Source organism: Malus sylvestris, chromosome 12 (assembly GCF_916048215.2).
Source record: "Malus sylvestris chromosome 12, drMalSylv7.2, whole genome shotgun sequence".
In the NCBI taxonomy this organism is placed as follows: Eukaryota; Viridiplantae; Streptophyta; class Magnoliopsida; order Rosales; family Rosaceae; genus Malus; species Malus sylvestris.
In genome coordinates, this window is record NC_062271.1 from 21,166,073 (window position 1) to 21,190,423 (window position 24,351).

At 34.5% G+C, this 24,351-nt stretch overlaps 3 protein-coding genes across 12 annotated transcripts; 2 read left to right on the forward strand and 1 right to left on the reverse strand.

Moving 5' to 3' along the window:
• The first annotated feature begins 4,935 nt into the window (after positions 1-4,935).
• LOC126592509 (protein BREAST CANCER SUSCEPTIBILITY 1 homolog) lies at positions 4,936-9,322 on the forward strand. 8 transcript variants are annotated; one of them, XM_050258207.1, is made up of 6 exons: positions 4,936-5,456; positions 6,105-6,145; positions 7,239-7,372; positions 7,527-7,580; positions 7,717-7,787; positions 8,849-9,322. In XM_050258207.1, the coding sequence occupies exons 3-6, from the start codon at positions 7,305-7,307 to the stop codon at positions 8,896-8,898; spliced, it is 243 nt and encodes an 80-aa protein (XP_050114164.1). In that variant the 5' UTR covers positions 4,936-5,456; positions 6,105-6,145; positions 7,239-7,304; the 3' UTR covers positions 8,899-9,322. The 8 variants fall into 8 exon arrangements, 7 of the variants coding, with proteins under 7 accessions (XP_050114164.1, XP_050114161.1, XP_050114162.1 ...); XM_050258204.1 differs by lacking the exon at positions 6,105-6,145 and having other exon boundaries at positions 4,936-5,137; positions 5,230-5,456; positions 7,239-7,368; XM_050258205.1 differs by lacking the exon at positions 6,105-6,145 and having other exon boundaries at positions 4,936-5,137; positions 5,238-5,456; positions 7,239-7,368.
• Positions 9,323-9,712: 390 nt separating this feature from the next.
• On the forward strand, positions 9,713-12,473 carry LOC126592511 (proteasome subunit beta type-7-B-like). Of its 3 annotated transcripts, XR_007612661.1 has the most exons (5): positions 9,713-10,547; positions 11,153-11,241; positions 11,530-11,634; positions 11,803-11,852; positions 12,158-12,473. XR_007612661.1 is itself a non-coding variant. In XM_050258211.1 (4 exons), exons 1-3 carry the CDS (start codon positions 10,369-10,371, stop codon positions 11,595-11,597), a joined length of 336 nt encoding a protein of 111 aa, XP_050114168.1. In that variant the 5' UTR covers positions 9,714-10,368; the 3' UTR covers positions 11,598-11,634; positions 12,158-12,242. The 3 variants fall into 3 exon arrangements, 1 of the variants encoding a protein (XP_050114168.1); XR_007612660.1 differs by having other exon boundaries at positions 9,714-10,547; positions 11,530-11,852; XM_050258211.1 differs by lacking the exon at positions 11,803-11,852 and having other exon boundaries at positions 9,714-10,547; positions 12,158-12,242.
• A 3,838-nt stretch (positions 12,474-16,311) lies between these two features.
• Positions 16,312-19,052, reverse strand: LOC126594238 (suppressor of disruption of TFIIS-like). Its single transcript, XM_050260452.1, has 8 exons — positions 18,895-19,052; positions 18,042-18,112; positions 17,886-17,951; positions 17,651-17,748; positions 17,419-17,544; positions 16,983-17,306; positions 16,816-16,881; positions 16,312-16,638 (listed from the first exon to the last, which is right to left on the reverse strand). Exons 2-8 carry the CDS (start codon positions 18,100-18,102, stop codon positions 16,486-16,488), a joined length of 894 nt encoding a protein of 297 aa, XP_050116409.1. The 5' UTR covers positions 18,103-18,112; positions 18,895-19,052; the 3' UTR covers positions 16,312-16,485.
• Positions 19,053-24,351: the final 5,299 nt, after the last annotated feature.

Sequence of the window (24,351 nt, forward strand, 5' to 3'; positions counted from 1 at the left end):
GATGAGATCATTCGGTCTGGAGAATCTCCACAAAATTAATCCGGAGAGGATCTAAATCTGTATATATAATAGTTTAAACTCATATGACATTTATAGAAAGAGAAAGAGAGAGAATGATAGAATAGTCAAATTCTAACTATTAATAATGACTTAAAGCCTATGTGGTAATGCATCATTGACTTGTGCCTAACTAATAAAAATATATTATTATTAAATCCAAAACAAAAATATGGCATTGATATATGGCTTAATAGTAAAGTTTTTATTAACTTTTGGCTAAATTACCTTACGATTTATAATCCCATTAACAAGTTGTAATAGAGAAACAATCAATGACAGATCTAGAGGGTCCTCTTGGGTCCCTGGATCTTATGAAAGTTGAAAAATATTGAGAGAAAGTCACTGGTGGAGCCTACGCTTATTTAGTATGGGACTTGAGCATGTCCACAAACTGTTTGATGAAATGCTCCTTAAATAGAATTTGACAAGTTCTGGCAAGTGATGCTCAACTGACTTTAGGTGGGACAAGCCTTGACAGGTAAAGCTTGGCATCATGCCTTGGAAGTTTAAAATAGAATATAGAAAATAACGAAATGGCCACTAAGTGTAAGACTAAATTTCTCAATAAAAAAGGTGAAAAAAATTGGGGTGCTAAACACGCTCGAATCTTATACTTTGGGACCCTATGAGGTTAGAGTTCCAGATCTTCCATTGAAAACAATAATCAATTAGATGCAAGTTAATTGGAAAATCATATGAGTCTCATTTACTTTTTTAGCAGAATATGGAAGTTACACATTTTCACACAATTTGACACTTTAGCATTCTTTTTTTGATGACACATTGCGACTATTAAAATCCTCAGATCTAGAATGGGGCAAGGTGAAAAATAAACGGAATCAAAGTCATGCTTGAAGAAAGAAGTTTGGATTGACACTAAGATCTGGAGACCATTCTAGACACGACTCGTCACTTTCTCATCTTTAATCCAATCAATGCATCATAGCAAGTTTGGAGCAAAGGATTTTTCAGGGGTTTTAGACTTGGCACCGGAGTAGGGTGGTACTCTTATTATCCTAGTGGAAATCTTTAAACTCTTAAGATTGGGTGGTAGCATTTTTTACCGAGGGGAGTCTAAAGCTCTATCCCGGGCCTACAAGCTTATTCCTATTTCACTTCATTACTCATTTTTTGAAGTTAATTTATTTCAAAAAGATTGTCAGATTAAACTATATTCCGCAATAAGGAAGCAAAAGACGAAAAGTTCCAAGTGTTTTACTCTAACAAGCTTATTGACTTGAGTAAAATAAACTTAACAAAATATCTCCTAAGGCATCTAAGTCATTCCAAGAATATAAAGGTGCATTCCGCTTTGCATCTAGCTTTTCAGCTATGCATGTGGAACTCTAATCATAGGTCTACAATATAGTTGGGAACTCCAAAAGATCAAATCTTTGAGAGACAAGCAGAAGGATGAACCAGAATCGGCTAGCTCTAAGTCAAACAATTAGTTTGAAGGTGCCACGCCCTGGACCCGAGGTTGGTGGAAAAATAATCTCAAAGTCGAAGCAATTAAAATAAATAAAGAAATATAAATAACGGAGTGAAAAATTAATTCCTCTTATAAAAACAAACTCAAGAAATCTTTACAAGGCCACAAAGAAAATAAATAAATTAAACTTCTCTGTCTCACATCTAATCCAATCTCATCCCATCTATCCTCTTAGACAGTTTAGTTCGTAAACTTACATAAGAATAGAAGAGTGAGCTTCAACAGCTCAGTAGGGATATAACCTTATCACAGTAAATTGACAATACTAAATTAAGTGTGTTGAAATCATATAACAAAATACCAAATTATTAGCAATAACAATGCATGAGTGCAAATGCAAACTCTTCAACTATTCCTGCTAATTCATATAATAAAACACGTGGATCTGCAGGTCCTATACTGTGCATTTTACCTCTGCAGTGGTGATTCGAATGTTCTATTATACAAATTAACCCCATGTAGCTCAATCATCTCAATTTCCCTTTTTGTTAGTCGTCTTGCAAAACTCTTTGTCGCCAATCCCCAATTACCCTAAAAGCAACTGTGCATTGTGGGCTCACTTGAGACTTGTTACCTACTAAGAGTTTGGCTCAACTACACAAAAGATCATTTCCATTACCCTCATTTCTAATTCCATTCTCAACACAGAAGCTCCAACCACATGACACATCATGAGTGATTTACAAATGCTTTCATATCATCATTCACATATACCACAAAATATTCTCAACCAAACATAATTCCCTAGTCAATAACAAACATACAACCAAGAGAAACATTTAACAAATTAGAATCAAATCACATTAATCAACCAATAAGATCAATAATAATAACATAACACTTCGCGAAATTTAATATAACCAATCTCCATACAGGTTTACCGTATTTCCCCTACTTGGGCTCCAAAGCATTGCACAACTCTCTATTACAAGAGTTCACCACCTTGATAAAATCCTAAGATTGTAGTACTCTTCTCCATATATCCGTTGACGAAAACGAAATCAAATTTGAGATGAAGTATGGTTAGGGTTTGGGATTTTTCTTTATTTCCACTTAAAGAGCATAAGAAAGAAATGAGAGTTTTCTCTCTGATCGAACTCTCTCTCGCCCTCTCTCTTTCTCTCCAACTCGACAAGGGTATATATAGGCATCATCATCTTCTTGATTTGCACTGCTTGCAACTTCTTATTCCTTTGGGTTCAATCATCACTTGCCATGTAGCTAAATTGCCACTAACCTAATCAGAACAACCCCCTTTACTGTCTGATTCTAGTTGCTGTCACGTGGCAAGCTAGCCACTCATTGGCTGCCACATGACGCTTATTTATGGCCCAACACGTATATTACCTAAAAATTCTTCAAGTTAGGAAAGGTAATTGAAAATAGGACAAGGATTGTCTGCCTTCCTACTTCCGATGCCCTTTCATGCCTTTCTGTTTGTATGGTCATGGTTAAGCCACGTCAACATTTTATATTACTATTTATTTTTGTCTTATTATCTCTATAAAAAAATATAAAATATTAATGTGACTTAACCGTGATCACACAAAACAGGAGGGCACAAGAGGGCACCAAAAATGGGAGGGCCGACAATCTTTGTCCTTGAAAATATGCCAAGAACTTGTATTAACGTCCACTATCTTTTTATGAATGCCTTCTCAATAAATAAGCTAAGCATATTTATTTTTTTCAAATATTTCTCTTCATTGTTAATAAATTCTTGGGATCTCACAGAAGGTCATTTTGTTACTCATTCCAGAGAAGTTATTCTAGGATAGTTCGCTCATGGTCAGTTGGAAACTATCTATCTTCGAAGTAGAGTACTCTCAGAAGCATAGTTATAGGTGGCAAGAAAGGCACCTCGGGTGGCAAGAATGACCGTAATGCACATAGCCCATGAAGTTCAAACGGTCGGACTAACTAGGCTTCCTAATCCGAATCGGAGTAAGGAATTCGAACAGGTTGACTAGTTAGAGGCATAGTCAGACATCCATTTCACAAGTTGCATTACTTGTCTCAAGTACGATAACTCTAGTTCAAGTCCAATTAGGGTATCTTGGTGATTAGGCAACTTAATCATTATCCTATGAGGATTGGATTGCTTATCCTAGACTCCTTCCTAAATAGTCTCCCGATCTAACTGGGATTACTTTCCCTACAAGGACTCCCAATGTCTCTATAAATACCCTAACTTGGGTATTTATCAAGGGGAATCAATCACATCTGAAGATACATCTCTCTTGTATTCTCTCTATGACTAACAGAGGCTCATCTTTCTACACGTTGCCATCTATGCGTAAACACGTCCACGAAGAACTCATCTCATCACGCCCTTCCATAGGTTATTTGTCAAGGATGTATTCTAATGTATCATACATCATACTTACTCCTTTCTTAGAACTACATTTGTAGTTTTATTCTCCTTCAGAGATATGTAGACAGTCCAATCAACCACACCCCCAAATAACCCAATTCTCCCCTTCACCAGAGATCATGGGCCATTCAGCCTAAATCCCAACTCTGTCAATGAATGTACTCGATTTTAGTTCCAACAATGAACCCTATTTATAATTGGAACCATAGTTACTTGCTAACTACTCACACAAGCTTCATTATTTATCCGGATTTTTATTTTCCGGTGCACCATTCCTATGGTGTAGTATTGGTTTAGTCACGAGGGACTTCAAGTGCAGTTATGTTGGAGTTGAGCAACTGAATTGACTAGGATCATTGCCTTTAATTATCATTTATTTCAGCACTTCGATTTGCGAGCCTACTAGCTTGTTTATTAGGTATTTATCTATGTATTTTATTAAAGGACTGTATCAATTTGAATTTTATTTTAGTTATACAGTTATGTCCTGACTCACATATCTATCCTCAATATATCTCGAGATCAGAGCATGACATTTGGTCACCCTTGAAAGGGTGGAAAGGTTAAATTCAGTTACCTTTTTTCGCTTGTCTTTTTCTTTTCCAGAAAGTTTGAGGTGTTTATGTTTCACTAAATAAGGTTTAAGTTTGGATGGTATTAGTCGTCTATATATACTCTTATCCACTTATTATCTATTCTAAAATTGAGGAGGAATTGACTGTTCATTCAGCTATAGTCAATTGTTTGCCCTTTGATTTCATCTCATTTACAATAAACCATGAGATTTAGGCTGGGTTTGAAGGGTATTTATTAGAACTTAGAAGGGTAATTTTGTCCGGAGGATTTAGGATGGATTACCCCTTGATTTCACCTTATTTACAAGAAACCCATCAGATTTGGGTTGGGTTGGAAGGGCAATTTTGTCATCTCGATTTTGAGCGAATTCGGGGGTTGCCGTTTAGGTTTTCATTTATTGTCATTCAATGAGGGTATCGGGGGGGGGGGGGAGGATGGAGGCTCTGACAGAGAGAGAGAGAGAGATAGAGAAAGAGAGAGAGGGGGAGACAGACAGAGATCGAGATAGATGGCGATGGAAAGAGAGTGAGGGGGATAGGTATGGGTGATGGATTTTAGAAGTGGGAGAGTAGGGATGGTCCAAGAAAACCATACGGGTTGTTCGGATTTGCCGATGCATGCCTGGATTTCCAAAGGTAAGTTCATTTTTTTAATTTGTTTTTTTACTGTTAGCTTAGATTGTCATCGTTTTTGCCTTTTTGTTGTGGATTATTTTCGATTTTTTTAGTGTTTTAGGTCAAGTTTTGGGGGATTCATCAGAGAGAGAGAGAGAGAGAGAGAGAGAGAGAGAAAGAGAGAGAGGGGGAGACATATAGAGATCGAGATAGATGGCGATGGAAAGAGAGCGAGGGGGAGGGGTATGGGTGATGGATTTCAGAAGTGGGAGAGTGGGGATGGTCCGAGAAAACCATACGAGTCGTCCGGATCTGCCGCTGCATGCCTGGATTTCCAAAGGTAAGTTCCTTTTTTTAATTCGTTTTTTTACTGTCAGCTTAGATTGTCATCTTTTCTGCCTTTTTGTTGTGGATTATTTTCGATTTTTTTAGCGTTTTAGGTCAAGTTTTGGGGGATTCATCAGAGATATTAATTTCCCTTATTTGTTTTGTTTTCTCTCATTTTGCCTTTTTGTTGTGGATTATTTTCGATTTTTTTAGTGTTTTAGGTCAAGTTTTGGGGGATTCATCAGAGATATTAATTTCCCTTATTTGTTTTGTTTTCTCTCATTTTGGACATTCATCTCTCTTTTTGTCTGTTTGTTTTTTGTTTTAAGGTCGGTTGCTTTTTTTTATTAAGGGAACTTTAATGAAAAGCTCTTGGTACTGTTCACTTTAACGAAAAACCATATTTTTACACTAAAAAGTCAATCCTGGTACTATTCACTTTACCCTTTATTTTGTCCTTATCGTTAAAACTCAAAGTTTTAAATCCTTTTTTCATTAGTTTTTTTTTATTTTTTGGGTTCTTTTATGTGGCTTTTTATTTATTTTTCCAGGTTATAGATCTTATGGTTTTTTGTATACCAATCTTGGTTTTGTTTTTCCTGGAAAATTGTTTTTATCTGATTGTGGGTTCATGGGTTTTAATTTCTTTCGTTTGTTTCAGGTTGCAAAGCAGGAGGTTCTGACCTGAGGGTTTAGTTCAAGGTACTGTTATTATTAATTTCAGTTCTTATGGTTTAATGTTTCGAACTGATGTGATGATTTGGTTGTGAAATGTGGGGCTTCTGTTCGGCTTCTGTTGCCTATGTGATGTTCTCTGTTTTTATTGCTGGGTAGAGATTCCATATATTCTAGGTCTATAGAAAACACCTCTTTAGTTCTATGAGAGGAACTAAATAACACATTTTTCCTGAATCCCATAAGCCTGCAGGAAGCAAAACAAGCTAAGAGTCATTTATACAAGAGTATACTGCCGATTTGCCCCCTGAACTATCACCCAACTTTCGATTTCCCCCCTGAACTTTTTAATTGGAAAATTAAGGACTTAAACTAATTTTTTTGGCCAATTTGCCCCCTGCTGTCAATTTTTCATTCATTCCATCCAAATTTTTGTTAAATGGAAGCATATGCACAACATGTGTGGGTAGTTCGGTCGCTTCATTCTTTAAAATAATTGAAAACCTTAGATTTCTAAAATATAAACCTATGCAAATATGTGTGATTCTATAGCTTTTGTATCTAAAGGTCTAGTGAAATGACACTTTTGTCCACAAATGAGAGTTACGTGGTTTGCACATGATAAGAGTTAACGTTAATTTGGATGAAATCTATGAAAAACTAACTGTAGGGGGGAAATTGGCCAAAAAAAATTAGTTTAAGTCCTTAATTTTCCAATTAAAAAGTTCAGGGGGGAAATTGAAAGTTGGGTGATAGTTCAGGGGGCAAATCGACAGTTTACTCTTTATACAATATAAACACATGAACTATGTTCGAATTCTTACTCTTATTCTCTTTATTTTTTGGCTGTTTAGTTTGGACTCCCATCGCAGCGTCATCATTTTGGTATGCATATGTGGTTCTTGGCTTGAAGAACAAAAATTACCTTTGTTTTGAAATTGCAATTTAGTTGCTGTCTATGTCTGTGTCTGGTTGCACCTTAGGGAGTGAGTGAGGGCACACAGTAAGCAATCATGGGACGCACTCCATGCTGTTCTAGGAGAAATGAGAAAAGGGTTTTATTTTCTTTGCCAATCTCTGTAAAAGTTCTCAACTTTATTAATTTTTCTACACTTTGTAGGTCTGAGGCGGTACGGGAAGAGCTGCCGTCTGTGGTGGCTAAACTATCTGAGGCCAGACATCAAACATGGAAGCTTCACTGAAGAGGAAGACAACACTATCTGCAGCCTCTACAACCAGATGGGAAGCCGGCAAGTAAACAAATTTAAATGGTTTTTTTTTTTAATTTCTTAATTTATAATCCGCAACATTTAATTCCTTTACATGATTTTGTTTAGAATTCGTTTAAAGATTTAAAATTTCTCTTCACTCTGTTAATGGATTTGATTTTTCCCCATCTGTTTTGCAGTTTGAGTCTACTGAGTTCTGCGGATTCACTCAATTGCAACCATCTCTTCTGCAAGTAATCTCTACCTTCATTGTTAGTTGTATTAATACTTGGAATGTGGTTGATCATATTGCCATCTGTTTCGCAGTTGGATGTATTAATACTTGGAATGTGTTTGATCATATTGCCAGTGTTTGCTTATTTTTTACAGCACTTGCACTGTGAAGTCGATGAAATCGGGTTCCTTTTGTCCAGTTTATAAAATTCCATATCGGCGCAGAGGTATGAATCATGATAATTTTATGTTTGTACTGAACTGTTAGAGGCTACAATTGTTTTATGTGAAATCATTTACTTTCATCATAATGAGTTTACTTCTAGGGCAGTGCAACCTTTAAAGGGAAAGGATACGTTTAGACCAAAAAAAAAAAGGGAAGGGATACATCCATTCTTTTGTTTAAGATCAAAACTATTTATGAGTCATATTTATAAGCAAGTGTTTAGATTAGGAGGTAGTATGTTGACTAAGCTTTTCAGTTAGAAGGTGGAGGTGTCTTTGAGGTTTAATACAATACATAAGTGGATTCTTTAATGTTAGATTAGATTTTTAAATTTTTTAGTACGTTATGTCCGGTTTTGGGGGATTCATCTCTCTCTTTATTCTCTTATTTGTTTCATTTTCTCTTATTTTGGGGATTCACTCTCTGTTCTGTCTGTTTGTTCTTTGTTTTAAGGTCAGTGGCTTTTTTTTTTGGGTTTTTTTTTTATGTGGGTTTTCAGTTCGTTAATTTGTTTAGTTGTTGTTAATTTTACAGTTTAATTGTTTCCCGTAATCTGGATTGTTACGTTTTGGACGTTTTTTTATCCCAAAATCCACATGAACTGAGCTTTAGTGCTTAATGGAGACCTGGTTTTATTTTGTGCTGGAGTTTATAATGTACTTAGATTGGGAACACAGTCTTTGTTGAATTCTAAGTTTTTATCCACTTTTGCTTTTTTCCCCTTCAATGGTTTCAATTAATTGTTGTTTTAGTATAACTATTGCTCTCTAGGCTGCGAAATTACGTGTAAGAAAATCTTTTATTTACTTATATGGAATTATTGATTTCCATAGAAGCTAAGGATATGTATAATTGTATTCTGGGCATTTGGATCTATTGGCTTTTCTGTTTTGATCAAAATTGTTGATTTCTTTTGTGGAATTGGGTTTTAGCCTCGAATCGGTGACGTGGGTGCTTGAGAACGTTTAATTTTACATGCATTGTAAAGTGTTTGTAATTGTAAACATGTTTGAATCTTATACTTTCTATTTTTCTTTTTCTTTTTTTGTTTGCATTTTTTAGGCAAGCAAAATGATGTAAATTGGCGATTTACGGTGGCTTTGAAAGGGTGACTTACTCTTATAAAGTTCTGGAAGACAAACTGCTTTGGAGCCAGAAGCACTCAATAGCCAGAACAACGACCTTTCTCTCCCTTATCGGAAAATGGGTGCTTTTAGGGTGAGCCACAGTGCTCTTAATTTCAAGTAATGGGTTTGTGTTACTGTGCAGATCTGCCGAACTTTGCATTTAGTTTCTTGGAATTGTTATTTTTTTTTTCAATTATATATTTTAGTGCTTTTATGTTTGTCGTTCAGTGCTGGAAAATTGGAAAGCTCTTGAAACAATATAGTTCTTGAGCTAATGTGAAGATTTTGGGTTGAATACTTTGATTCCGTTCTTCTATTTGCACTTAGAAAAACAGAGGATTGTGGTTAATTATTGTGCTGTGAAGCTTCTATTTTTTCTTTTCTATGAATATTATTCATGGTTTGAAAACCCGCAGCAAAGCGCGGGCATTCTTGCTAGTTAGTTCTATAATTGTATGATGGGCTTGATAATTATTTTAAGGTTGTGGATACTTTTGTGGATTGATAGAATAAACAAAATTGGAGTAAAAAAAAGACCTAAACCCAAACCATCGAACGAAAACTGGAAACAAAAAAACCCAAATTGTACAGTAATTTCAATTCGATTTTCGGTTTTGGGAAAAAACCGAGTAGATTTAAACTAAACCAACTCTTACTGGTTTGTAGGAATTGTAAGGGATCATTCACGGACTATTGAACAATTAATCTAATATAGATGTATTGGTCTGTATACCCCTTGATCTTGTACATCATGTCAGTTTCTACTTTGAACTTTTATTTGGCTAATTACTCTCGTGAATGTTTATAAATAGTTAATTACTTCTCCACCATTAGACTACTCAACATTGCATCCAAAATTCCTTTCATCTTTATCTTTTTCACGTGGCATCACGTGAGCCAACTAAAAGGGTAAAAAACGTGTCATATTTAGATAAGCCATTGTTATATAGGGAACTTTAATAAAAAAGGTTTGGTCCAACTTTATTTTAATAAAAAAGCACATTAAAATTTTCTTTAACCAAAAGGGCTTAAGTATTAACAAGGACAAACCCTAAAATTTGAACACGGGCTGAATTCTCTAAGCCCAAAACATTAAAAAGTCAATTTACAAAAATATCAGCACAGCCAGCTTAAACTTTTATATATTTACAATACTGTCGTCCTCTAAATTCGCACAATCAATTCCCACCAAACTCAACCCTTAAAAATGCCTAAAATTTGAAAACGGTTATTCTTCCACTGTAAACTATCCAAAAAACCCTAAAATTTGAAATTTGAAGCTCAAAATCCAGCAACATTCAGTAATCGGAAGAACAAAATCAAGTTGAATACCGCTAAAAGTCATCAATGGCTGACCAATCGCCCAAAAAAAGTCGAACAAAAGCCAGAATTTTCATCTGAGCACACCAGTCAATGAAGAGGTATATATTTGAATGTTTGTGATTCGATAAATCTATGAATTTTACTTCAAAAAACACTACAAAATCGATTAATTTTGTTTTTGAGAAGATGATGATGGATTTCCACAATGACTTAGAACTGCAGAAGAGGCAGATTGTGGAGAAAGCACAGGCTGAGATAGCTAAAATACAGCATGGCGATAACGAGGACAATGATATCTGCCGAAAATGCGAGTGGGTGATATCAGTATCTATTTGTAATATTAATTGGTTATGTTAACTGCTACCTGTTGTTGTAACAATTGGGAAAGACTTTAACCCCTTTCTATATCTTTTTGTATGTTTGTGATTGATACAGTGGGCAAATATTTCTTTAAATAACATGCTTCTACAAATAACTACTAGTTCTCTGTATAAAAATTACATTGTTCACTTTGTCTTCTCTTTTCTTCATGACTTCATTAAATTTTTGTAGTTCCATAAACACTGTTGTATTATCGTTCAGTTTCATAAATAGTGTAGCCTAGTTCTTAGTCCAGTTCCATGAACAATGTGCAACTCTTGTTTTGGTTTCATAAATAGTGCCTAATTTTTGGTGCAGTTTCATAAATAGTGCATATTTCTTGGTTTAGTTTCATAAATAGTGCCTAGTTATTGGTTCAGTTTCGTAAATATTGCCTAGTTCTTGGTCTAGTTCCATAAATAGTGCTTACTTATTGGTGCAGTTCCATAAACAGTGTGGCCTACTTCTTGGTCAAATTCCATAAACAATGCCTAACTCTCGTTTTTGTTTGTTTTCATAAATAGTGTCTACTTATGTGTACATTTTGTTTTCTCAGGAGACACAAGGAATTCCTGATGAACCACTTGGTGCCCACCCCTCGTACCTATGTCAGTGCAGAAGTCTATAAGTTTACCAAGAAGACCGGTAAGAAACACATTTCTTTCACTTGGTTTTTTCATCATTCAACTACAAATTGTCGATCAGCCTTGCACCATGCTTGCCTTGCATATTGTAAACTTGGCATCATTCATCTTTTCTATCATACATGAGAAATTTCATGCCTCCATGAGCATTGCATTGTGAAATGGTTTGCAGCTGTTATGTGATGTGAGCGCGCCCACACATACATATATATAGATAATTAGTTTTAGTCAATTTGCATATCAAGTGAGTGAAACGTTTTATGAATCTGTTGTGTTTTCTTTGGTGCAGAGGTTCTCTTCACAAAGATCATTCCGCTGACTCAGAAGGTGGAAGTGATAGGAGCTGAGGAGGAATGAAATGACCACTTCACAAGGAGAGTATTCAGCTTCCAAGGTAAAACCTATGTGACTTGATCCCAACTTGTTATGGCTTTTCTCCATCCATGTGGATTTATCTCCATACAGATTTGGCAATCGCTAATTTTTTGTTGTGAACTCTTTAAAAATTATTATTATCATTAATATTCATCTTTTTATATTTCTTTGCTCTCGGACCTGCTAGGTTCTTATAACTCGATGATCTAACAAGATTTGAATCACATATTTTTAGAGGTATGCAATCACCAAGACCTGCTTCTTGTTCTAAATCCACACATATGTTAGCATATCTTTACAATATTTATAAGTCCATGTATCAGGATTCTATGTGGTTGGTATTTTTTTGTTGAGTGATCTAGTGGCATATCTATTTTCATTATCTGCTTCTTGTTCCAAATACCTCTTGGAATTTTCCTCTGGTTGTTTCCCTTTTAATTCAACTTCCGCTTAGCAAAACATGTCTGCTTATGTTGATTATATGTGTAGTCTACTTTGAGGTATTTTCATCATTGAGTGACTTTTGATTTGTATTATTACAGTAAGTGAGAGATGAAAATGAAGCGGCTGCAGGGTGAAAGGGCAGAGAAAAGTCCATTCAAGAATAAGAAGAAAGGAGCTCCAATCGCGTATCTCCAATATCACTGCAGCATGACTGGTTTTGTAGATTCAATGCAGTTGTACAAGCCGATGCTTGAATAACGCCAAGATATATGTGAACAGTAGGCAACAACTCCATTTTGGAGTCTCATGAAGCTTTATAAGGACAGTAGTGTATAAATCAGTGTTTCAAGCTTTATCTTGAGGCTGATAAAAAATACAAGCCACCTATAAAAATTATATGATCATTGACACTGATGTACCTATAAAAATTATATGATCATTGACACTGATGTAAATTGGTTTTTCAAGCTTTTGTTTTTATACACTATCATTGAAGTAGGGATACAAAAAAAGATGGGCAAATTCGACCTCGAGAGTTTATCTGGTTGAATGTAGACTCTGTTGGGTTTTTGGCTCAAAATTAGGATGATGCAATAAATTAGGTTTGTGTTACCTATTTGGTTTTGGTGTCCTATTTGGGTTTGATTTTGACTTCTTAGTTAGTTTCCTTGGTGGAGAGATTTTGTTAATTACCTATTTGATTAGGATTTGAATTTATTTCCTATTAGGATTCTTATTGTAACCTAAGTCCTATGCACTATAAATAAGACCTTAGGATTAGTGTATTTAGTGTGGCTCATTCGTGTGACAATTTGGTGAGAGTCAATTTGTGAGTTTGTGAGTTTGTGAGTTAGAGAGTAATTTGGGAGAATCTTCTCCGTTAGTTTTGGGTTCTCTACTCGTTTGGTTTAGGGTTTGTAATTTGTGGGATTTGGGTTGTGAGAGTTTAAACACTCTTTTGTAATCTTCGTTTGTTTAGTGAAATTCCTTGCAGTGCTTCGCTCGTAGACGTAGGCTTTATGCCAAACCACGTAAATCTCTTGTGTTAGTTTGAAATTGTTTGTTTTAGCTTTCACCTACGACGTTGATATTGGTACTTTGTTAGAATTCGTTTTCGTTTGCGCATAAAAATACAACATACTCAACTGTAATAGAACTAACGATGGATACACCACTATAAATGAATTGAGCTAGTTTACCATTCTTCATATCTAATAAACACAAAAAACAAATAGTTACAAATCATTGCAAATATAAAACAAATTACCAACAACAAAATGCAAAACACAAACAACAAAGTTTCTTAAACTGTCCAAAATAGCCAATAACAATCTATAAAACAATATACATATAAAATGAACATAAAACTAACACTGTTTATGAAACTGAACCAATAACAAACACTATTTCTAGAGCATAAAACAATAACAAAACACTACTTCTAAAACTCAATGAATAACAAACATTATTTATTAATTTGAACCAATAACAGAACACTATTTATGAAGACTACAACATTATTTATGAAACTGAACCAACACTATTTATGAAACTGAACCAACACTATTTATGAAACTGAACCAACACTATTTATCAAAACTGAACATTATTTATGAAACTGAAACAACAGTATTTATGAAACGTATATACAAAACAGTTTCAGAAAATATATTTTCAAACACAAAATAATGGACGAACATATTTATAAACGATAAATATACAAGAACCAGCGATCATAAATACAAAAATGCATACAATAACAAACGAAAATCCAAAACAAATCGAAAATAAAATACAAAGAGTGAATCAAAACTTACCTACAATGCCTTATTGATGATAAAATGGCGATAAAGATCTCAAAATTCCAAAACTCAACAGTTGAATCACATGCAAGCCGATAATTCCAAAAATCCAGAAACTGACAATTGAATCACGTCCATGTAGAAGAAATAGCTCAAAAATTTCAAATCGGAACACAAAATTCACTATTCAGTTTTCTACAAAAGTCGCTGATCAAACGAATTGCTGAGTATTGAAGCATGAATGATCAACCTATGGGATGTTCAAACAGGATCGAGCTATGGGTTGTTTAAACGGAATGATGTGTATTGTCTGAGCTGAAAACACTAACGGAAAAATACAAACATAAAATAAAAAGTCGTCAGGGGTAAATTCGGAAAAACAGCAAGGTTTATTTATGTTGGGCTTTGTACTAACCATTAAATAAAGGGAACTTTAACGAAAAGCACCCGGTACTGTTCACTTTAACGAAAAACCACATTTTTACACTAAAAAGTCAATCCTGGTACTATTCACTTTACCCTTTATTTTGACCTTATCATTAAAACTCAAAGTTTTCAAGCCATTTTCATTAGTTTTCCTTATGGCCTGGTTTTTTGTTAAAACGTAAATTTTTGGAACCATTTTCATTAGTTTTCCTTTGTTATATACTATATAGGGATTGATAGATCAAGATGCCTACACAATCTAAATGGTTGGATTTACTGTGGGGCGAATAGTCATTTTATGCTCATAATTTGGTCATAGGTTGTGCACATGACAAACATGAACGAAATGGTGAAAAATTTAAAAATCTGATGGCGATGAGGAAATTAACTATTTGAAAAAGTTCAGAAGATGGTTAAAATAAATTCAGGCTATTAACCAATACGACAGATGATTCGATCACAACGATAGGAAAAAAGTGGAGAAATATTAATGCAAACTTCTGAATACTCTGGGATACAAACTTGGGATTTGCAATCCCAAGTAAGACCGGTATGTAATCATGGGGCAATTTTCTCTTAGATAGGAAGGGCTCTTGCACAAAATATATGTTTAAGTAATTGTTCTATAGGCCTATATGAAGAAGAAATCATATAACAAAAGAGATTCTCATGTATTCAAATGGTAATTCGAACTTGGAACGAGCATGAAAAAAATTAAAAATACTTAACGTTGACTTAAAAATTCAAACCATATATATAGGCGAAAATGCCTCTAATCTAATCTAGATACCAAACAATAACCCCTAATATTTTGAAGTTATTATGGGCTCACTAGTACATGACACTGGGTTATCTTGTCTTCCCAACTGCCATGTCGTTTCCTTTCCTACACGGCTAATTCTCTGATGAGAAAAGGAAGCTTTTTCACAGTATTCATCTGAAATTGAGGACACATAACGCAGCTAATTCAATTTCTCTCTTACTTTGGCTAACTCAGCAGATTCATGTGATTTTCCAAGTCAATGATGCCAAGTGTGAAGTGTCTAGTAGTAGTATCAAGAGACTCAAGAATATGGTGATACTATTGGTAGAAGTATATTACTAATATAGTAATAATATGATGAGTAGACTTTTGAAACAGTAAACGCATATAATATTCACCTGTAATCTTGAACACATCATTTTCCCACACTGTTTCTTGCGCATCAATTATGCTACACAATTGAGTTGTTAATTATAATTAATATGAGTTTATTGAGTATGTCCCTTTCATTACAAATGTCAACTAAAATACGTACACACACACACCTTATGATTATTGTATACCTAGCGTGATTAGCATGCAGTTCCACTAATAATTGTACTAGTGATTAAATTTTGACTCCCATACATCAGGAGTAAGAGGTACGTGATTTTCCTAACCACAACAGTGCGGTATACGTTAATGTTATGTTATTAAATTATTTAATTAGACAGATTGTTATTTGAATGTTTTTATTCACGGGAATGTGATACACGTTAACGCAAAGTTATTACACTGATTGACTAGCTCTTAATTTTGTGGTATTTCTGGTTTTTTTTTTTTTAAGAACGAAATTTTTAAGTGAGTCGTTATTTGAATTTTTCTAATCATGAGAGTGTGACATGCGTGATGTTATTAAACTAATTGATTTGGTATGAGCAAATGTAGTGGCTCATAGGCTTGGAAAGTATAACTATTTTAAAGGTGTTTTTTTATGGGATGTGTTATCCACACACTCCATTTTACTTCTCACACATCCTTGATAATTTCTGTCCGTTGATTTTCCTCAATTCATCCGATCCAACGGCCAAAAATTAAAAAGGTGTGAGAGAAGTAAAATGGGATGTGTGGATATCACACCCTTTTTTTATCTGTATAATGTGCCCCCTTCATTTTATTATTAAACAATTTTGTGAATCGTCATTTGAGTTTGTCATATTATTAAATTGATTCATCGTGAATCGTTATTTAAATTTTTTTAGTATTAAATGTTTGATTCAAATTTACAATACGAAAGCATACAATATATATATTTTATTATAATTAACATCGGATCACAATGAGACAAGGAAAATGAGATTTTTTTTTTTTTTTAATGATGAGGAAAAATGGGATGGTAAAATCCCAAAAACATGAATATTTCCTCATAAAAACTTAGTGCATGTAGGACACAAATCTAAGCTGTGACTGATGTCTCCACTGCAACCTTCCCAGAGTAACCAACTTTAGATTTCCTATCAGCCTCCCAAAGCTCTGGTATTGCCTCCCTGAGGTTGTGAATGCTTTCCAAAGCATAATCTGCACCTTTTACTCTCTGAGATGTGCCAACCTGTAACATTCAATAGTGACAATAAGATCGCATCAGCTTATGACCAACTTTGCCAACCTGTACTGCTGTACAAGTTGATTGATGATTATTTCTTTCGGAGTTCTGATGAGATCCATTGTATGTGAATTAGTATAATCGCATCTGAATATTTTTGGTATAAAGTTGTCAATAGCTTACCAATACAGTTTGAAGTCCCACTCTTTTGCCAGCTTGTATGTTGCGGACACTATCTTCAAAGAACAACTGAAAGAGCCAAAAATACCAACCAAATATAGGCATAAGTGAATAATCTAAAGAACCTGGAGATATTCAAATTTTGAGAAGAAAATAGAAAAGTTTCTTACTGTTCTCTGAGGGTTAATGTTGGCTATCTTGAGAGCCCGTTCGATGGCATCTTCGGATGGTTTGCAGACAATTGGAGTTTTGGGTAGTTTGGAAGTGGGGTTTGGTGTAGCAAAATGGCCAATGATGTCAAAAATCTGGGAGCTGCTAGTAGTGGTGGTAGTGCTGCTTAATCCCACGAATTCTATGTCATCTTCGTCGTCAGAGACCGTGTTTTTGTGAATCGGATTGAGGGTCTCAAAGCAGATAATCCCTTCAAAAATGTCTTCCAATCCAAGCCTGCTTAGTGCTTTAGCAGCATGGATCTTGTCTGCATTTGTGAAAATCTGTTTCACAAATAAAACAGAAATAATTAGCATAAAGAAAAAAGCTTCAAACTCTTGTCACGTGATGTGAGAGACAAGGGAATAAATAACCGGTTACACAGTAGGTGCTTACAATTTTCCTGTAAGGCAGGTTCAGCAAGAGGCTCCTCAAAACCGGGTCCGGTTTTATGTTCTCATAAGGTAATCTTCCATGGACAAAACTGTGATATTCATCGTAGTCAAAGTCATAGCCAATTGCCTGCAAAGAAGGACCCCCAAAGTTATGCATAATTCATTTGAAAAGCGTAGAAATAAATTAATAAAACGCCAAAAATATGGGAAGAATTTAGAAAAGAAAAAAGTACCCTGAGACCAGCCATTGTTGTTCCATAATTCTTGTACAGAAGGTTACCCAACTCAGGGATTATGCTCCTGTCAATGCCAAGCTTTTCAACCATATAATCTGGAGGAAAAGAAAAAGGGAAATCATCGGTACAAATTATATTGATATGAAAAATGCGGAACGGAAGGTTTCCTGATCAACTACCCTAGTCATCTGGCCTAACGTTCCAAGGCCTAACTTAGAATAAAAAGTATTACCTTCTATATTGATTCTGCATGCTGTAGCAATGCCACTACTATAGGGATACAGTGTATCATCAAGATCTGCAAAAGTTCAAACAATAGTGGTCTAAGATGATTGCTTTACAAGTGAACTCGTATTCGTACATAAATTTCCAGAATTAAAAGGCTTACCGAAGAAAAGGCAGTCGAACTTAGTCCTCTGAGCCTGCATGAATCGATCGTCGAATTCCATTTCAGGAAACCTTCAGAAAACGGCGAAGAGAAGTGAACACTAAGTTCCATGAAAGCTTAAAGCGACACAAGTTTATATCAAGTTTCATTTTCAGTCTCAAACTAAACTTATCCATCATCATATATGGATGACAAAAAAAAAATTTGTGGCCCCAATTGACTCAGATTACCACCAAAAGAAGAAAAGGGTTTTCAAAGGTGAGTAATCTGAGGCCAATACCTAATAGCTTAGCTTGGAATTGGATAAGGGTTTCTTAATTTCTGAATGGACAATCCACAGCCGCTACTATAAATTGAATCAAGAGAGAAGGTGGACCAATGCCTTTATGGGAATTTAGGTTTGGATATAGATTTATATTACAACCTAGTAAAAGTTGTATTTGCTTTGTAAGATCAGGCGTTAGATTAATGCATAAAGCTAAAAACGAAAGTAAATTTAAACAAAGTTTGATGTGATTATTGCAAGCACTTCCCGTAGTGTATCATAACTTTAGGGAACAAGAACAACTCATTCAATAAATTTTTAGAACTTAAAACTATATTTAATTTGAAGCACAAGAAAAATATTGGGTTCATTGGGCGAGCCGCAATGTATGAATTGCTTTAGATAATGATTGGGTTCATTTGGTGTAAATTGGATTTGATCTAAGAACCAAAAATTTTGTGCAAGGTGGATGTCATATGAAATGAAATGAACCACTTTTGCTTATATAAATGATGTTTGAAGGAAACCCAAATCTCCAAAAAATGGGTTGGAAATGCATTTGATCAAAAGATTGAATATTTGACTTACCAGATTAGAATGCCAATACCAAATTGATGAACTAGAGAGAAAGAGAGAGTTTCTTTCTTGCAAGAAGAGAACTCTGGGAAGAGAGAGAGACAGAGAGCACAATGCTAAAGGTATTGAAGAACGAAGGAGTGGGAGGAGGAATGAGATGAGAGGAGGTGGGTTTAAATAGGCAAAACCGTTGAGAAATTCCCACGAGTTTATGTATTTTAAAATGTTTAATTAGATTATTAATTTTTTTTTTCATCTCAAATCACGTTCAGTCAAATTAATTTTTAAATGTCAAGACTCAGAGAAGTAACAAGAAAATGAGAAAGAAAGAAGGTAACAGGAAGAAGGCAAATGCAACCGGCTTCCAAGGGTTGAAAAGGTTGAACCAAACGTTGTATTATGTGGACTCTCTTTGTCCAGACATTTCCAGTTTTGCCACAATCTCCATCTCACCTCCCTTCACGGGCCAAATTTACCCTTGTAGTTTATTCTCAATATTCCACAAATACCCCTGCATTTGAAAGCTAGTAGTAACTGGTAACTTGTTTTTGAAACAAGTGGATGCCAAAGATTGGTGCCAACAATGATGACAAAGGTGGTGGGAAGGTGCATAGTATCCTTTGGTTTGATCTAAACTCTCTAAATTCAGCAATCTTGCTAAGAGGTATATATGCCAAGATAAATATTAATGAGGTTCTTTCAAAAGTGGGACTTTTTATGAATTATGCCACCTCATGTTTCTAGCACAATATTTTATAATGTTGACACATGTTGATGTTAAACTGTGAGTGGCGGAAAATTCATGAAAAAACCCACTTTTAAAACCCTAGTATTTCTCGCTTATCTAATATGCTAAGAAACGGCTATTCTAATTTGGGAAGGAAAAAATTGAAGTTGCTTACAACATACTCAATAGGATCCCAAGTATTCTTATCTTATCCATTCATATGCTTGATTGTTAAAGGTGTAATAACTAATATTTATGACTTGACGGAAAGATAATTGGATTCATTAAAGTTGTCAAGGTGATCCTCTTAGTTTATACCAGTTGTGATTCATTTATTTTTATCGTACACGTATTATAATTTGAATTGATTATTTTCTTAAATATCATTTAAAGAACAATTTTGACAAAAAAAAAAAAAATCAATGAAACGATAAATTATTTAATCTATGTATGAGCAAATTCATGGTATTTGTAATAATTAGGAACTTTAGGATGAACCAGCTATTTTATTTGATACATATCGATGATTACATTTAATTGAATTTTTTCAGCGATGTTCTTCAAATGATGTTTAAGAAAATGAAAAGTTTTATTATGACATTTGTACGATGAAAATTCGTTAATCACAAGTATTTCTCTAAGGATAATAATATTAACTAAAGAACAATAGTTATGTGATTTCAGGACGTACCTTATTGTTTACCTTGTTGTGATCAACAAATTTTCGATTATACATATCAAAATCGAAACCGTTCATGACACACACAAAAAAAAAACATTTCTTTGTTTTAATAAAGGTTACGAAGAAATTATAGAGCAATATTAGTAACAATTGTTTAGTTGCCATTTAGTATTATGATCTAGTGGTACTTTTCTTCACTTGTAAGTGATAGGTTTTAGGTTTGATTCTCGTCAAAAATGATTTCAACCACATTATTACTAACTTATTATGATGCTTAACTCACTCTCTTAGTGTAGATAAAATCGTTTGCTAAAAAACAATTTTTTTGTTGACTAAAGTAAATTGCAAAATAAAAAATTGGGGGTTCGCCGATTTAATTGGTACCCAATAATCTAGATGCTTCTGGACACAGGTTGCATCTAGGTGGATCTGATATTTATATATATCAACAGCTAAAATGAGCTCTAGTAAGTAGTAGAGACAAAAACCAGCCTATGGGATGGTCTCTTTCATTCTCCACCTCCACTCATCACAGCTTTAACTTTACCTAAAACACTGGTTGTGCGAGCTACAATTATGAGCCTGGACACATGTCATTGCATATAATTTCGTTCATACTTTTCTCTTTTCATTTTTTTTTTCTTGAAAGAAGGCAAATTTCAACAAGGCAAACAATGATATGAAATGGAGTCTAAGGATTAACTTTAGGTCAATCAGAAAAATGATATTTTGTGCATGAAACTAGACAATCATTGAGGGTGCTAATTAGTACATTAATTGGTTTAATTAATTATAATATTTGTGGTTGAAAATGCAGCTAACTTCCACCATTTGTGGTATGCATATAGTGATGATGTTTATATAGTGTGTCACACTTTTTTCATGATTTACAAATCCCTCTAACTCTATTTTTTTAATTAGTATTCTAAAAATCGGTTTTGGCATTCGCCGATGTCTAAGCATAAGAGTTAAGCGGTGATTAACTACCGGAATTAACTTATTAGTGAAAGAGAAAAATGAGAAAAGAAATCTGACAGTCGCCTAAAAGTCTAGATGAGCGCCTAGACGACGTCTAGGAGGTCTAGGCGTGGTTGAAAACTCTACGAAAATCAGAGTACCATCATTATGGTTTCAAGATTTTTTCAGAAGAGAATTGCGCGCAGAGCTTCTCTCTGCCCATTTTGGGTTCCAACGTAGAGGACAGAGAAAATGTGTATCTCTCTCCAATTCCCACGTGACCATCTCTCATCCTTTTCTCTTTTATATTTTAACTGTTATCCAATGAGGCTATGCCACCCAACATTCTAATTAACAAAAGGGTCAGCCACCTTCCACTCAGCCAATACTTTTTTTATACCACGTGTTTGATGTCGTTATTTTCTTAAAATTCACTATAAATGAATACATCTGAAATACATTTTTTAAAATATTATGGACTCGTAACCACTTGAACATTAAAGAAAAAATTTCAATAGTTTTATATGTCATATTTTAAATAATATTTTTTTTAGTACATCGATATTTTTACATTAGAAGAAAGAGGAGTTCGGCTAAGTCGCACAATGGGCAACCTAGTTTGGTATTGAATTCGTCATCCACGAGATTCGAACTTAAGACCTCTCACTTCTAAGTGAAGAGGAATACCAATAGACTGTAGTACTGAGTTGCTAATAATAAATTTAATTAAAATAAAAAAATTTGCCTAGAACTCGTTTAAGCCCTCGTAGGCGTTTAGACACTATTTTTAGAACACTATTTTTTTAATATAATGATATATTACACTAAGAAGTGCGGAATTTAGGTAGGATATCATAATAAGCGAGTCATAATAATTTGATATTAAACCAATCATATGCAAAAGTCGAATCTAGGACTTTATATTTACAAGTAAACAATAATAACACAAATGCTAGGTGACTACGTAACATGAAATTTAAAGCAAATCATTGCGTCATTTACATGATGAACACGCACTAGCTTGGTATCTGACACAAATATAAACAATTTGATAACTTGTATGATATGCATCAAATATTGCCCAAAATATTCAATATCAGCTTCATTCAGTGGATTGTGGAAGATGTCTGCATCTTCGATTTGTATGAATTATATACCATAAATTTGAGAGCCTAACCTCCATAATTGAGGGATGGTGGGGAAAGTCATATCCAATTTTTTTTTTATAATAATTATAGATGATAAATTGTATGAATAATTGTTGAAATTAACCTTTTAAATAATACAGGTGTCACCACAATATAGAAGATATACATGATCAATTTGGAATAATTTATAACTTTACATGCCCTTAGCTAGTTGTAAACGCAAGATATATTGGATTACTTTGTGATCTATCTTGCTTCCTTTAAATTCATCAATATATATATAGGTAGCTCAAATATATGTTAATTAATTAGTAGTTAGTGTCATGAGTTAATGTGACACTAACTACTTATTTTGGTGCACTCTAGAATATACTCATATGCTAGAACTGAATCGAATCTCACATCGGTCGTATGACTAAATAATGTCCAATTAATATTTGAGAGTTTACACCCCTAATATCATTGAGGCATGTTGTGATAAAACCACACACCTAGTAATTGGTTATGTTGAGATAATCGGTAATATTGGTGGTGAACCGTGCTGAGCCTATAAAGTTTATCAACACATACAGTTTGGATTATATGATCATTATTTAATCGTCAGGTTTACTAAAATTACTTGTTCGCCTATTAATTAGAAAACTAAATTATATTGTAATCTAGTATTGAAGTTTGGCAGAGTTGTATTTCAATGAGAACTAAAACTTAAACATGCAGTTTGAATACATTGTAAAACAATTATAAAAAAAAAAAAAAAAACGAGTGGTTAGCACTGTATTAATTTATTAACTCGTTTACACTTGAATGCTTAGCTATATATGTGTGCATAACATCAATAAACATTTCTAAGTTGGCCTTATTGAACTTTATTTTATTTCAATATATGATGTATGTGTATGTACAGACATGTATCTAAGATAAATAATATGGCCACTTACCATTGAAGCTTGTGCCGCCACTAATACTAATAAAGTGCAAAGGCCACCATAATTTATAGAGGGACCAGGATCCTCTCCTGAGCTAAGGATCAGGATCCTCCTCATCAAGGGATTGGGCCGTTGGATGAAAATCCAACGACTACAATTATTATAACTTTAAAGGGACCCCCTGTTTGTAGCCGTTGGATTTTCATCCAACGGCCCACACCAATTGATGAGGAGGATCCTCATCCTTAGCTCAGGAGAGGATCCTGGTCCTTTATAGAGGGCCATGACAGATGAGCCTCGATTTTTTAATGTGCCACGAGGAAATGATTGGATGTGATGACATGTTTCTAATTTTTCATGTAATTTTCTTTCCGAGTGTGTAAAATGATGTTTATGCCATTTTTGTCAAAAGTGGAACTTGACGTGGACGTAGTTATTCAGCTTCAAATTATTTTTCTCGTTATCGTAATTAAATATTACTCGTTGTTATGGTCGCGCGAAAACAAATTAGACCCGAATCGAACTTGTAACGAAAAAGTTACGCCTAGTTAAAATGAGTTAACAACAGGTAGATTTTGTACATGTGCGTGTTAATTATTCAATGTTTGAAAGCCACTATTTTTTTATAAGGAACATTAGATTTCGCGTGATTTCCGCTGTACAAAACCCTATCATTTTTCTCTTTAAAAATCTGACCCGTGCCTTGCTTTTTCTCACCAACCAATTAGCTTTTCTCCTCAAATAATACAGAGAATATTCCATTAAAGTTAACGAAATATTCTGATGCTGTTAGACTTAACGAAATATTCCGTCAGAATATGAAGGAATATTCCCTGGAATCTATCAGTTTTGCTAGTGCGTGGCCCGCACGTGTGGCCGTGACTTGGCGGCGCAAGAGGGCGCGTCCGGCCACTGGCCGACGTGTGCTTGACGTGTATGGATCCGTAACGTCGAGTAGAATGCTTTGGTATATTTAAACCCTCCATTTGAGCAAACTATGGGGGGTTTTTCCTAGCCTTTATGTTTATG